General features: G+C 44.8%; 2 protein-coding genes across 2 annotated transcripts; one reads left to right on the forward strand and one right to left on the reverse strand.

Annotated features, from left to right (window-relative positions):
* Positions 1 to 590: 590 nt before the first annotated feature.
* On the forward strand, positions 591 to 4,818 carry si:ch211-284o19.8 (protein lifeguard 1). Its single transcript, XM_049011744.1, has 7 exons — positions 591 to 950; positions 2,287 to 2,552; positions 2,649 to 2,722; positions 2,963 to 3,163; positions 3,467 to 3,595; positions 4,002 to 4,145; positions 4,363 to 4,818. The coding sequence occupies exons 2-7, from the start codon at positions 2,306 to 2,308 to the stop codon at positions 4,513 to 4,515; spliced, it is 948 nt and encodes a 315-aa protein (XP_048867701.1). The 5' UTR covers positions 591 to 950; positions 2,287 to 2,305; the 3' UTR covers positions 4,516 to 4,818.
* Positions 4,599 to 15,709, reverse strand: parp2 (poly (ADP-ribose) polymerase 2). The gene is made up of 16 exons (XM_049011662.1): positions 15,425 to 15,709; positions 14,730 to 14,846; positions 14,405 to 14,475; positions 13,940 to 13,990; positions 13,739 to 13,835; positions 10,947 to 11,022; positions 10,749 to 10,851; positions 9,892 to 10,057; positions 9,565 to 9,703; positions 8,783 to 8,846; positions 8,052 to 8,186; positions 7,818 to 7,945; positions 7,245 to 7,344; positions 6,781 to 6,879; positions 6,519 to 6,643; positions 4,599 to 5,045 (listed from the first exon to the last, which is right to left on the reverse strand). The coding sequence occupies exons 1-16, from the start codon at positions 15,510 to 15,512 to the stop codon at positions 4,886 to 4,888; spliced, it is 1,719 nt and encodes a 572-aa protein (XP_048867619.1). The 5' UTR covers positions 15,513 to 15,709; the 3' UTR covers positions 4,599 to 4,885.
* Positions 15,710 to 15,728: the final 19 nt, after the last annotated feature.

The following is a 15,728-nucleotide window of genomic DNA, read 5'->3' on the forward strand; positions in this document are numbered from 1 at the left end:
CGCTCACAATCACCTTTTGTGACTGTCATGGGAAACGTCGCCTGCAGCTTGTTTACCCATTTCCTCATACCCCATGTTTCAACCACAATCTCTTTAGTTGCACTTTCACTTGCAGCAGTTTAAAAATTTAGTGTGAGACAAAAGAAGCTGCTATACATGTGCAACAGCGCACTTTATGTTAGCCAGACGGCAGGAAATTCTTTCACTAAATATCTATGGTCAGGGCAACTTTGTGGGATAATAGTAGAATATGTGGATATATATATCTACAAATGGGATATAGAAATGCTTTTGTTGTACGTTTGGAATTTTTCTTGTTGGCTTTGGGGATTATATCTTTGCATCCATTGTAATATTTTCGTTTTGCATGTTGATTTATGGCAAACTTTCACTTCTTGAACTCCTTTATTAACTACTTCTTTGTGTACATCATAGCATCAATATTTATTTGAGTATGAAGCTTGCTTTTTTGCAAGCATATTGTTCAAGTCGGGTTAGTTTGTACTTCTCTCAGACTTTAATGTCGCCACTATATTATTATTATTACATTTTTTTATTGTACTGCTCCAATTTTGAATGTAACCAGCCAAGCCTGCCACAGGACCATTTTCAGCATACTTTCCTTTGATATCTGTTTTAAATTTTCCGAATGCTCATCTTTATCAGAAATAATACTTCATTTTTGAGGACCTGAAGAATTAGATTCGCCTATGAATTCAACCTTGCATGGTGGAGGAAGAAACCTCCAAATTACCTTTATTGCGACATCATATCCTTTGCATATAGTTGCATGTGGCTGAGGCTTCCCAGAAACGACCCAGAGCTTGAACTGACAGCCCTCTGTTGGTCAATCAAAGCGTGATCTTCCTATAACTGTCAACAAGAGGAACAATTATCTCAGATGACAGAGCTCACGTTTCTGAGTGCGACTGGAGCTTCGAGTGACAGCGGTGAGTCACCGTTTCTTTAATTACCTGTAAAATTACGGTGACGACAGTCAAGTTCCACAAACTGAGACAGCAGGATGACATGTCTGAGCTGTTTTGAATTATTTCTGTGGAGATGCTAAAGAAAAGGCTCAAAATGCGTCAAGGTATTACGTTGGGTTTATAATTATGAGTAATAGTTTTGAAAATGTGGGTCTAAGGTCAAATCTTAGGTGAAACACATCTTTATAAAGTGAGATTGTCCTGTAAATAATAATTCAGTAGGTTTGACGAGTAAACCTAGTGGTTCAAAGAGCTCATAATACAAATGAAGAGTCACCTGTTGTTCAACTTTTTCTGAAAACAGTGGTTTTCTGTAGTGTTTTAGCTGGTAAATACAGAATGAATAAAAATTCTAATTCAATTTTTTTTACACCATACAAATAGGGGCTCAGTCCATTCAAACACAAACACAAACAAGCCTGAAGATCAGAAGGGTGACCTACAAACGCGAGTTCAGAGCTTAGCAATGCTTTTTGATACTTGCAGATTCGCAGCTCACTTTTAAATGGGACACACTGCCATGGTAATGCACGCGGAATGCCTAACCAGACAGATGTACTGCAACGTGGGTTTACTGGTTTAGCGAGGTTTTTGGGCTTACTTCCAAGTTTTGGGCACTACTAATTGTTACTCACTTTTAAATGGGGTACACTGTCACTGTAATTTACGCTTCATGCCAAACCTGCTCCGAGTTAAAGTGCTGCCGTTTGGATTACAGCAGGCGTTAAAAAGTCTGCCCTTTCGCCGAAAACAAATACACAAACTGCCCTTCCGTGGAAAAAAATAAAAATAGAAAAATCATAGCTTATATTGGAGCTGTCCTTTGACTGAGTAGGCGGGACGGACGATACCACTGATCATAGGGACTCAGGCTTTTCTCCTAGGGGTGCAAGGAAGGTAAGAGTCCAACCAGTCATTCGCCCAGGTAAAAAAAAATGTAAGAAAAAAGAAGCTACAATTACATTTGCAATAAATTATTATTGCATACTGATGTGAATAACACAAGCCACATTTTCAAATATAACGTATATATCATTTGGATATATAGCATTTTAAAGGTCTACATTGATGTTCAGCTGGCTGACTTTCTTCTTCCCCACACGTAACTCCCACCTTAGCACGGTGTTACCCACTGCTCTCCCTGGGGACCTGTAGAGAGGGAACTCCTAGGTACCCCCAGCTTCCAGGAGGCAGAAACTGTCTGGGGTCCCTGAGAACCCTCAGCAGGCCCTCTTCCTTGTTCTCCATTTCTCTGAATAACCTGCTTTCATCATTACTTATTTCCTCTTGAACTCAGCTCCTTCTTCGTGCTGAAAATGGCAGATGCCAAGGAGTGCGTTGATGGGATTAAGACATATGACAATCCTGGGTTGGAGGAGCTGGTCCAACCTTCCTGCTCGCAGGATGGGGTGCATCAGAACCAGCCCCCGCCATACATGCCACCACCCTACCCAATGACTCCATACCCTCCCCAAGTGCCCCCAGAGCCTGGATTCATCATGGACCCACCCCCCGAATACTGGCCCAAACCTGAAGAGCAGAACCTACCAGTTGAGACTGCAGGTAACAATACCAGTTTTATCCCATCTTAATTTTCTTGAAGATTTGGAATAATAACCATCCATGCTGAACTACCTGGGTAAAACTATTTCCCTGCAGTGACCAGCATGCCGTCCGAAACAATTCTGGCCACATTCGATGACAAAACCACCCGCAGAGCTTTCATTCGGAAGGTGCGCCGGCCTAACGTTTCACTGAGTGGCGTCTGATTGTTGAGGAAACCACAACCCTCCTCCTACATCACCCTTGGCACAATACCTTGCTGTTACAATACTTTCAGCACTTACTGTAACCTCACTTGTGAAATTCACGTTAAGTGCTCACTCCTGTTTGCATTTCTCAGTATTACTTGACCACTTGCCTATGGTTGCCCTGTTGAAATAACTGGAGCTTCTTCCCTTCACCAATCGCAGGTGTTCTGCGTGGTAACCCTGCAGCTGCTGGTCACCTTCAGCATAGTGTGCGTGTTCACCTTCTCCAAAACAGTTCAGGACTGGGTGCGCGGTCACATCTGGGTGTACCTGAGCTCCTACATTGTGTTTGCGGTGGTGTCTGTCTGCCTGGCCCTCTGCAGTTCCTTCAGCAGGAGCCACCCCTGGAATATGTTGGGGCTGGTAGGTAGCACACTATCATTTAAGCCCACAAGACGCTGCTAACCGCCTGCTAGGTCAATGTTTCCTGACCCAGTCCCAGGGGACCCACTGACCGCCCACATTTTTGCTCACTCCCGGCTCCCATCTGTGGGTCCCTGACGACCTGGTTAGGAAACATTGTGTTAGGTTACGCTCTTTTTTCAGCCTACAAGTAACAATGATGCTTCACACAAGCAAGCATCACAGCAAGACACTGGCTTATTCTAGGCCATGAGCTAAAAATATAAACGATGATGCATGTGATGTCACTTCCTGTGCTTCCAGGCGGTCGTCACTCTGAGTCTGTCTTACATGGTCGGTACCGTGGCCTCCTACCACAACACAGCGGCCGTGATTATTGCCATGGGATCCACACTAGTCCTGTCCTTCAGCATTGTCATCTTCTCAGCCCAGGTATGCTCCACAGCTTCTGCCAGCACAGAACGACACGGAGATACTCCGTGTTCTTTTATCCCCACTATTCCTTGGGTTTCCACTCACAGTCCAACAATATGATTTGGTGAACTGGTATTTCTAAATGACCCCTAGTGTGTATGTGCGCGTCCATGACATCCTGACATACCAGCTAAGGTGGGTCCAATGTTGTACCCTCTGCTTCTGCAGCTAGGATCCTGCTTCACAAAACTGAAAACTGGTTTAAACTGGTAAACTAAACTGGTTTAACTATGCAGGGCAAACACCTAAGGGTACTGTAGGCAGGATTTTGAACCTTACATTCAGGTCACACATCCGTAATCATCCCGCCACCCTCTCCCCTAACCTCTCCCCTGTACCCACAATAGCCAATCTGCCGTTTCAGACTCGCGTGGATTTCACTTTGTGCAACGGAGCGATACTGGTCCTGGCTACGACTCTGCTGATGTTCGGCTTCTTCTCCATCTTCTTCTACTCCTCGGTCCTGCAGATCGTGTATGGCTCTCTGGGAGCTCTGTTGTTCTCCATGGTGAGTTAAACATCGGCTTCTCAGCCACAGTTAAAATGAGACCGGCATGGAAAGCCTCAACGTTTGACTGATATTTAACCGTTCGGCTATTGACAGCCGTTGGGGTAAAGGGCCGGGTCGTCACGTGAGAATGATTGTTCTGGCACAACACAGAGAATCCTTCTACATGTGAGTCCAGTCTAGCCAGCTATCGGCCTTGTTCTCCTCCTTTCCTCAGTTCCTGGCTGTGGACTGCCAGCTGGTCATGGGCAGAGAGAAATACGGCCTAAGCCCAGAGGAGTACATCTTCGCTGCTCTCATACTCTATCTGGACATCATCAACGTCTTCCTCTACCTGCTCATTCTGTTTGGAGGCAGCTCTAACAACTAGGCATGCATGCAGACCACACATGCATGCATGCACAGAGTGAAACATGCAGAAATGTGCAGACACAAAGAACATCAGACACAGCATGAAAATCTCTGCTTTAATGCTGAACAATTTGAAAAGCAGGTGCAATACTTGTTAACAGCATTCGGCAAGTAAGCATCAGGCCTTCGTATTCTGCATACGTCAACTAAGATGTTAACTTCCTGTTACCACAAACGTTAACTTCCTGTTACCACAAATGTATCAACAAAGGAACCGTGGACCGGAAAAGCTGATCACAAAATAAACAAAATGAAACATTAACTACAGCCACAGTGTCTTTCCTTGGGGCGATGTGTGTGAGAGTGATGTCACTTCCTGTGCCTCGTCTTCACCACAATGAGGAGTAGTTGAAGCGCACCCTTAGCAGGTACCTCATGCGTGACTGGGCAGGGTTGTACACAATGAACTCGTTGTACAGGAGGGAGTAGCCTTTGCCCTGGCCCACCCCTGTCTTCACTGTTGGGCCCATCGGCACAGTGACGCCATCCCTGGGGGGGGGGGGGGGGGAGAGGGAGACGGCAGTGAAACGGCGCTCGCACCATCACTGCAAATGTAACAGCCCATTCGTACTGAACGGAACTGGATGGATGGGATGAATGTTCCTGCCTGGGAAGTAGGTGGTGCAACGTGGACAGGGTGGACAGGGGGGCCCAGTGGTACTGACATGCCGGACCGGGCCTGTCAACTCCTGGCTCACCGATTAGACTACAGAGCAACTGCGACTTTAAGTATTTGTCTTACTAAAAAAATAAATAGATGATGCTTTATTTTCCATCTGTGCAAGTAAAAGGGAAAAACCTAAATCGTAATATGTGACCCTCCGGCACAAAACTGTACACTTGGGTCAAATATTAGAAATTAAGATTATGGTATCAAATGAAAGAGCACAAAAAAATCCTCAAAAAGTATCTAAAAATACGGCCATGTGACTTCTGTACGGTCTTGTGCTGGAGGGTCACATATAGTAAATAGTATATAATCGTGATCGTAAATAGTGCGACAATCTTAACCCCCACCCAGCCCTAACCTTAACCCAAAGTAACCAGACAAAATATAAGACTTTAAGCATTTTTAGCTTTTTTTTGATTGCATTCACAGATTTTTACTGAGATTCAGAAAAATGTCCCCACAAGGTAAGAAATTACAGGTTTTTAATCACATTGTGAAGGAATCTTGTCCTCACTATGTAATAATTACAAAAACAGACACACACACACACACACACACACATGCACATCTGGTAGTGAGCAGTTTCATGTAGGAACTATTTTCTTTCTATCGAACTACATACACCACAGCTGCTATTTATTATTGTTGGTAGTTGATGGAGAAGCTGTTCATTTGGGTCAAAGCTGCATTCATGCATGAGCGCTCTGGCTCTAACTTCTGCGCAGTGATACGGTTGGTGTGTGGAGTTCGGTAGAAATTAGTTCCTACATGAAACTGCTCACTACAAGCTCTGTGGATTATCTTCAGTATCCAGGTCGCGATTCCTGTTAAGATACATTGCTGTTGAATATTTCAAGTTTATTTTTTTGATACTTCAGTCAACCATTCAGCCTCATTACATTCATTTGTCTACAAAACTAGGCAACTCCCAGCAGAACAACATAGATGAATAGACTACAGGCTATTTGAAAAATATATTTTTTGATTTTGGGGTGAACTGTCCCTTTAAATAATGAGGAGGAACGATGCATTACTGACCTCTTTTCACCTACCCCATCCTACTCTCCCTGAGACAAACACAGTCACATACAGGTGAGAGCAAGTTTGGGGGTTAAGGGCCTTGCTAAAGGCCCCAGGGACATGTGACTGGGGCTCAAACCAACAACCTTCTGATCACAGGCACAGAGGCTTAGCCCACTGAGCTACTAACCACCCCATCTTAATCTTTATCAGTGTTTTAGCTCTGGTCTCATAGTTATAAATGGACTGGACTGGCCTGGCCACAAACTCACAGTGTGACTGCGTTTCTCGGGTCGGGGATGGTCTGACCCAGGCCCTTGGTGCTGTGTTTCCCCGCAGGCAAGCAGGACGCCTCGTAATCCGCCGCCAGCAGCTCGTTACTGTCACCCAGGGCGACCTGTTCACAGCAAACGTCAAAAAGAAGTCAGTGGGCAGCAGAGGCTAATTTACATCTAGGTGTATGTTTAATATATGGTTATAATAGCAGAGCGCAGGCTCCTAGCAAAGGCCTAGAACTGAGACACTGAACCGCACCTCACTGAGCAGGAGAAGACCCGTATTGTTCTTCTGGTTGGTGAAGCAGTAGTTGGCGCTTTTTGATGACATGTCTGCAAAGTAGATACCCTTTCCGAACTGGAGGGAAGAGGAAAGAGGGGAAGACGAGAGAGAGAGGAGAGAGACACAGATCCTCTACATCAGTGTTTGCCAATCCGGTTCTTGGGGACCTATAGATAGTCCATGTTTTTGCTCCCTACCAGACAGTCCATGTTTTTGCTCCCTACCAGACAGTCCATGTTTTTGCTCCCTCCCAACTCCCTGACAGACAGTCCACATTTTTGGCTAAAACGTGGACTGTCTGGGGGTCTCTGAGGATCGGGTTGACAAAAGCTCTACATGAAACGCTATGAGAATATCAACAGGTCTGATGTGTATTATAAAGAAGACAGGTGGCAAGTATGGCTGACGATGGTATCTAAGCTGGCCCTCTGTTGGCTCACCATGTATCCAGTGACAGGGGCCTCTACGGGGGCCACTCGCAGGCCGTGGCTCAGGATTCCCACCCAGTTTGAGAGCCGGGAACCATGCCACAGCAACATCCTAGAAGGAATGGGAGAGTCAACACAGAGCATCCTCTAACCAAACAGGCAGTTTGCTTACAGCCAGTAAGATAGGGACAGGAAGGGGGATAATGACGAGAACAGGGTCACTGTTTCCCAATCCGGTCCTTGGGGACCCACAAAAACATGTTTTTGCTCTACCGGGAGCTGGGAGGGAGCAAAAACACGGACTGTCACTGTCTGTGAGTCCCCAAGGAACGAGCTAGGAAACACTGCTCTAAACTGACCCTGTGTAAAACAGAGCGATGGCCAGAGTCCACTGGATCAACTAGAATTTGATCAGAAAACAGCACCTCAAAGATGTAAAAAAAAAAAAAAAAACTGTTACGCAGCTAGTTGGGTTTTTTATACTGAATAATGATCAACAAGATACTTCAATAGGCAAAATAATTTTCAGTAGTTCAAGAGTGTTGAAATTGACTGGAATCGACCCAAATAGTGAGATGCACATACCGGTTATGCAGCTCTGCAGTGAAGCGTTCACTCTCCCCCTCACGCTCCACTGCGAAGATGTCCAGCACTGTCATGGTGTAGTCAGTATGGGTTATGGCGTGCGTGGACTGCAGGTATTGCTCTATCACCTGCGGAGGAAGGGGGTGGAGACAGAGGCATGCTGGGAAACCGCAGAAAGGTGGGAGAAGGGGCAGAGACACACATTGGGGAATACACACATGCGCACGCACACACCTTGTACTCGCGGCTTTTGGGTGACAGCGGCTTCAGCTGGCAGCGCAGGGAGCGGTACTGTCGGTCCAGCGGGTGCTCTGTGCTGTCCATACTGGATTGCACCATCTTCACTGCTATCTCTATATCGCTGAGGGCCTGTCAGTAAACACTGGATCAACCCGCTGAGAGGGACCAATCGCTCAAGATGCACATGGGGAAATTTTGCACAAAGGATACGTTCAATATAGGAACTTCACTGTCCAATTCTGATTTTTTTTAATTTCTGATCTTGATGGTTCACATTCATAATTGCAAGTGACCTGTATCTGACCTGTTCTGTGAATGGCCGATTGCGAATGGCCGATTGTGAATGGTTCGCTTTTGCACATCGATACAGTTTTGGATGAGTCATCTGCATCACTAACAACAAGAAAATGCTCAGTGCGAACGTGCAGGCAAACAGACCACATAATCTCCGATCTGATCGTTCACATGTCGCATGGCGCCGAACTGGATACACATCTGATCTAAGACCACATATGAAAGCGACTCAAATTTGATAAGGGAAGACTGCGACACTGCTCTGGGAAAAATCTGACCTGAGTCACATTCAGGCAAAAATTCAGATTTGAGTCACTTTAGTCTGGTAGTGTGAACACAGCCAAAGAGCACCGTTGCATAATCAGGTACACAGGAGAATCGGCCATCACTGTGAACAGCGACAGCACCCCCCCTTCGTGTCACTGTCTTACCTCCAACAAGGTGATCTTCTCCTTCAGCTCCTCCTCTGTCCGAATCAGTGGCGGCGTGCGAAGACTGAGACACAAGGATGGAGAAGCAACAGCGCAGTCAGGATGGTTACTGCCCATTAAAACTAATGACAGGACTCCAGTCAACATTCAGACTGGTTAGGGCTCACAGATCTCTGTCAAAGAGATCTTACAGCTGAAGGACTTCAAGTCGACAATTATTATCAGGCATAGCATGAAGCGAACATCTGGAAGCAGCCCTAGCCCAGGCTGAGCACAAGGTGAACATCTGGGAACAGCCCTAGTCCAGGCTGAGCATGGGGTGAACATCTGGAATCAGCCCTAGCCCAGGCTGAGCATGGGGTGAACATCTGGAATCAGCCCTAGCCCAGGCTGAGCATGGGGTGAACATCTGGAATCAGCCCTAGCCCAGGCTGAGCATGGGGTGAACATCTGGAATCAGCCCTAGCCCAGGCTGAGCATGGGGTGAACATCTGGAATCAGCCCTAGCCCAGGCTGAGCATGGGGTGAACATCTGGAATCAGCCCTAGCCCAGGCTGAGCATGGGGTGAACATCTGGAATCAGCCCTAGCCCAGGCTGAGCATGGAGTGAACATCTGGAATCAGCCCTAGCCCAGGCTGAGCATGGAGTGAACATCTGGAATCAGCCCTAGCCCAGGCTGAGCATGGAGTGAACATCTGGAATCAGCCCTAGCCCAGGCTGAGCATGCTCACTCTGGATATGTGACGAGCCTTTCCCAGTCTAAATTGAGTGTCTTTCTTACCCAAAATCGTGTGGGATGCGGGTGTAGAACTGGTTGCAGGCCTCCAGCAACTCCTTGCTGCTGCCCTTTTTCTTCAGGCACTCCTCGATCCTCTTCAAAGACTGATACCCTGCCTTGATTTGCTCTACCGTCAGCTTACCTGCAACACCAACAAGCAACAGCAACCTGCGTTCACTAGTTTGTCCCAAACCCCCACATACACAGACTAAAGCCGAACACATGGAGGAACCTGCAAGGCCTGGAACAGCAGCCCGTAGGTGAATGTAAACAGGTTGGAAAAAGAGCCAGACTTTGAGGGTACAGAACCAACGCCAGGCGACCACGGACCCAAAGGGGCCTTCTTAGTGTCGAACTTCATCTCCAGGACACTCTCCTCCATGGCCTTGATGTCACAGATCAGCTGTAGGAGGGACTGCACTTGGCTGTCGAGCTGGCAGGCCTGTTTCTGGGGCAGGGCCACCTCCTGAGTCCCCTGGCTCTTTTGCTCGTCGTCCTGGGGTGGGAGAGGAAAGAATAAGGTACAGAACAATAAGTAGCTAGATATAAGGGTGGTGAAGGCTAGGCTAGGCAAGTTTATTTATGTAGCACAATTCAGACACAAGGCGATACAAAGTGTATCACAGAGGCAAAGAGATACATTCAAAATCACATTTAAAAGACAACAAAAACAAAACCCTAAAAGTGAAGTCAAATGAATATTTAAAAACTAAAAAGAAGTTACATTATAGGTACAGTGTATGACTTAACTGATTTAATTTATGGAAAAACTGCGGCAAACAGTAATGCTTTAAGCCCTGACAGTGTTAAGAGACCTCAGGTCTTCAGGAATTCAGCCTTTCCCAGATAGCCACCAGGGTCTGGATGCTTTATAATGTTCAAGTAAGTCAGAAATGTATTTAGGCCCGAGGCCATTTAGTGCTTTCTAAACAAATGATTATATTTCTAAATCAACCCTGTGACACACAGGAAGCCAGTGCAGTGATTTAAGGAGCAGTGTAATATGCTGTTTTCGCAGTGTTAGTCAGGCGTCTGGTGGCAGCTATCTGGATGGGCTGTGGCAGTCTGATTGCAGAACAAACACTACAGTAACACAAACGCTACAAAGTAGCAGATAACAGGTGAGAGCCTGCAATGGACTTTATTGGCGGGAGGTGGTGTGTGAAGGGGAACAGACGTCTGCCTGCCTTGCTACTGGCCATGTAGTCCATGTAGACCAGGTCGTACTTCCCGGCCACTTTCTGAAAGGATGCCCGGTCATCCCAGCAGTTCTTCGTCTTGTCAAAGAACCTGAAGCAGGGGACCGCAAACCCACATAAACCATCGACCTTACTGACAAACGCATTACAAACCATACCATTAATTAACAAAAAAAAAAAAAGTACTTTTGTTTGAAGGTGCCCATGGCTTTGCCGAGGTCTCCACCAAAGGACATTAAAGTGTGCTGTCCGACCTTCCCAACTGGCGGGGGGGGGGGGGGGGGGGGGGAGCAGAACAGGAATAATGAGAAGGCAGAAATAAAAAAAAGAGTCTCAAACTGAATTAGCTGGGGGCCACCGGCTGTGTGCTTTTCCCCCAAGGGGGGCATGTGAGAAATCACACAACAAAAAATACCATCTGATAACTCATTAATCCTCTCTGCCAAAGTATCTGCAGTCAAGCTCACATTTTGAAACAATGCCAGCTTCTCGGGGCAGGATCTTCTTAGTGACCTGCATCATGCAGGCTTTCAGTTTCCTGGCTTCCGCAATTAATTTGCTCAACACAGAACTAGCCCCAACTGCTGCCTCACACTCTCCTTTTGCTCTCTGGAAACGTTTTTGCTGCGCAGACTGTCCTCTCTGACTCTGAGTAACCCGTCTCTCCCTCTCTTCCCATACGTCTCTTACATAATGCTCAGTGTGTTTAGCAGATTGTCACTCGAGGTTATATTCCTTTAAAACTTCTCTCTGCAGATCAGGCAGGTAACTGTGGTAGTTAAATTTAATGAAACTAGTTGAATCAGTTGACCACCTTTCATTAAACCATCAGTGTTCCCTATCAACTTTTCATTTCATACATTCTGATACTGGTTCAATACAACCTGGCTAAGATTACTATCACTCTAAAAAACTCTATTGGCAAGTAATACAATTCTTTTTAAAAAAAAAAAAAATAAGAGCATAATCCTGGAAGGGCTAATCCAAGTACTTCCAAGAGAGGTAGGTTTTTAGTTGTCATTTGAAGACACTCAATGACTCTGATGCATATCTTCCTTGCGCCTTGAGAGATGGTGGGACCAGTTGAGCGGTGCTGGAGGATCAGAGAGAACATGGTGCAGTGCAGAGAGTTATAAGATCTTGATCAGTGTTTTATATCTGATGATGGAAGCCAGTGGAGGAAGTGTAAAAAATGGTGCTGTGTGGACAAGCTTGGGAAGGTTGAAAATGAGTCAAGCATTTGAATTCTGGATCAGCTGCAGAGGACGAATGGTGCTCAGAGGCAGACGTCCTAGGAGCGAGTTACAGTAGTCTAGTCTCAAGATGACAAGGGACTGAACAAGTACTTGAGTGGCCAGTGTGGAAAGAAATAAATGAACCCATCTGACGCTAAAGAGGAGAAATCAATATGAACGAGAAAGATCAGCGATGTGAGAGGAAAAGGACACGTGACTGTCCATAGTTACCCCGAGGATATGAGCAGTGACCAAAGGATGAATCAGAGAGTTGTCCAGGGAGATCACGAGATCCTGGTTTAGGGATGGATCAGCTGTGATGAACAGCAGTTCAGGTTTGCTGGGGTTGAGTTTCAGCTGATGAGTTGTCATCCATGATGAGATGTCTGCCAGACATGCAGAGTTTCAAGTGGAGACTTGAGTGTCAGAGGGAGGAAAGGAGAGGATGAGTTGGGTGCCGTATGCATAGCAGAGATAAGAGAACCTATTTGAGGATATGACCTCGCCAAGAGTTCTAGTACAGAGGGAGAACAGAAGAGGACCAAGAACTGAGCCCTGAGGGACGCCAGTGGAGAGTCGGTGTGGAGTAGATGTGGATCCCCTCCATGTCACTTCATATGTCTGACCTTCTAGGTAAGAAGCAAACCATTGTCATGCTGAGCCATGGATTCCAAGATTCATAAGGACGGACAGGAGAGTCGAATGGTTGATTGTGTCAAACGCTGCTGAATTTCAAGGAAGATGAGGACAGCTGACAGTTCAGTTGCTCTGGCAGCATGTAGCTTCTCAGTGACAGCCAAGAGGGCAGTCTATGTGGAATGTGCCACTTTGAAGCCAGATTGGTTATGGTCATGGAGGTTGTTCTGAGAGAGATAGAGACAGCTGATTATAAACTGCGCATTCAAGGATATTTTGAAATAAAAGAGAGAAGTGATTCCGATCAGTAGCTGATAATGACTGAAGGATTCAGAGTGGGTTTCTTCAGGATGGGAATAACCCTGGCTTTTTTTGAATGCCGTTGGTAGATGACCAGATGTTATGGAGATATTAATGATAGTAGTGAAGGGGAGAAGGTCTTGAGAGACTGTCTGAAGCATTGTGGAAGGGACTGCATCCAGTGGGCAGGTGGAAGAATTGCATGATGAGATGACTGGCAGGATCTCTTCTATTGCTAGACTGGAAAATCGAGCCAGTAAAGGGGAAGGGGAATCCTTAATGTGTAGTGTATAGGTGGGAGAGAAAGTCTGACAGATTTGATCAATCTTCTCCTCGAGGAAGTTAGGGAAGTCTTCAGTGGTCAGGGAGGATGGAGAAGGAGGAGTTAGCGAGTCAAGTAATGATGAAAAGATGTTATGGTGTTTGTGAGGAACCTGTGCAGAGATTTCCAGTGTTGCCTTGTAGAAGGCCATCTTAGCATCAGCCACATTAGAATATGGACAAAATAGTTCGGTAAGAACACATAAATATGTCAAGATGTGGTTTTATCAGTATATTGTAACCAATTAATGGTTACGACGACCAGTTGTCTGAGTTAGGAGAAACCATAAAATGACCTATTTTATGTTTCCATTCTGCTTACCCATAAAAAACATCTCCCTGATCAATTAAAGGAAAAATTCAATAGTACAAAGTAAAGACCAGATTAAATAGCAAAATAAAAAAATGTCATGGGCTATATGAAACTGTCTTGGTAGTTTGAGACCCCTGGCATTAGGGCTGGTGGTGGAACACAGGCTGGCCAACCTCTCCCCCAACGCATCCACACGCTGTAGCTGTCACTGCTGTCATCCTTCAGAAGCTGAATCAGGTAGTACTTGTTATTATTAAACTGAAGGTTGGTCTGCAATGCAAAACCACATGGACATGTTAGGGGATGGGTCACATGAGTTCTACATAATCCAGGCAAGCATCTCTAGAAAAATGTATTAAATCTATAAATTTTACCTGGTTAAGCATAACATCGTAAACATCATCACCACTGCTGTAAACGTGAGCCTAAAACATACATAAATAAAAAGAGGAATTAAAATGGTGGTGGGGGGGGGGGGGGGGGGGCACATACCAGGCTTAAATGTACTGCATTTTGCCTCATCTTGGATAACGTTCCTAAAAGCTTGTTAATGAAGATACCAGTCACCTATTATTTGTATTAAAAAAAGTCAGGACATCTGCAAATCAGCAAAACCATACACCAAGTATCTATGTGAACAAATCTCTCCATCGTGTTCTACACACTGAATCAATAATAATGAAAGAATTAAAACCAATCAAATTAAATGACTGAACAAGACCGAATCATATTTCAGCTGACTGGAGCCAATCATGAGCGAACATACTGAACATAATTCCGAATACAAGCAAATCAAACAAAAGAGATCAGATGGGGCAGCTGGTAAGGCATTAAATCACCTTGCCGAGTTTGGCAGTACATTCTGAGTCGACCGGAGCTCTCCCCTTCATCACCACAGTCTTAACGACTTCTGAAAAATATGAGACATTTTCTATTAACTAAGAGTCAACAAAGAAGTGCCGGCACCCATTGCCATTACAATGTCCTTACATACAAATGGCTATCAGCGATCTTAATCACATTTTCTCATATCTTGATCATATTTGTACGAACTACTATTTACTCTCTCAGAAAGCTCACGGGCATGGTAATGTATGGACTGCCACATATCGCATTCTGTGTGCCTTCACTAGAAGAAAACGCTCAACACTCAAGACCATTCACCTTTTTTTTCAACTCCCTCACAGGGTTCCTCTTTGATTTGCTTCTGTTTCCTCACCCTGATCGACTTCTTCTTGACAACTGGTTCCTCCTCATCCTCCCCTTTAACCTGGGCAGAGTCTGTATCATCAGATCCCAAAAGAGAATTAGCAAGGTGTATATGCCACTGAAACCTCCTAAGAACTGTTTTTATAGAAAAATGACAGAATTAAATTCTCCTTAATTCTCAATGACGATAAAGTCCTAAGTCTATTAAAAATGTTTCCCCAAGCAAATATTCATTTAAAATACATATAAACTAATATGTCATATTTGAGAACTTAAACAAAAATCACAGTTTGCATACCACCCATTCATTAGTTTTCTATACTCAGTTATCCAGACCCTATCAGGGAAGCTGCTCGTGTGCTAAAAATCTCAATTCCAATACAAAAAATGCAAAAAAGGTACAATATACAAAAAAGAAAATATATAGAACACAGCATGGACAACTTTTAATGAGATGTAATGGCTGCAGCAGTCCCCTAACTTTAATTACGGAAGTAAATAAAAAAAAGTAACTGTAAAATAACAAAATACAAAACTCAAAAGTGTAGAATTTCTGTGAATCGTCACGTTATACAGAAATCGACGGCAGTACGTATATAAATAAACGCAACCAATCTCTTGCTTTACTAATAAAGTAAAAACGCAAATACCTGAGTTATTTTCTTCATTTTTTGTGATTGCTTCGGTTTTCTTGCAGGAGCTTCTTGTACGTCTCATTTCCCGACGAACAGCTATCATACGTTATATGACTATTCGATCAATTTAACAAGTCTAATTAAAACTATATAGATGGTATTTTGTTTGTAGTCTGAATATAGTGAAATGTGGATTTTACTGTAACATCATTTGTATAACTTAAGAAAGTTCGTTGCTACACAAGCCGGAAGTCTCGAACACGATTGGTGGTGATCGGGAGCAGCTTTTGTTTAGGTTCGGACAGGAAAAATGTCAGTA

The sequence above is a fragment of the Brienomyrus brachyistius genome, chromosome 4 (genome assembly GCF_023856365.1).
Source record: "Brienomyrus brachyistius isolate T26 chromosome 4, BBRACH_0.4, whole genome shotgun sequence".
Classification (NCBI taxonomy): domain Eukaryota; kingdom Metazoa; phylum Chordata; class Actinopteri; order Osteoglossiformes; family Mormyridae; genus Brienomyrus; species Brienomyrus brachyistius.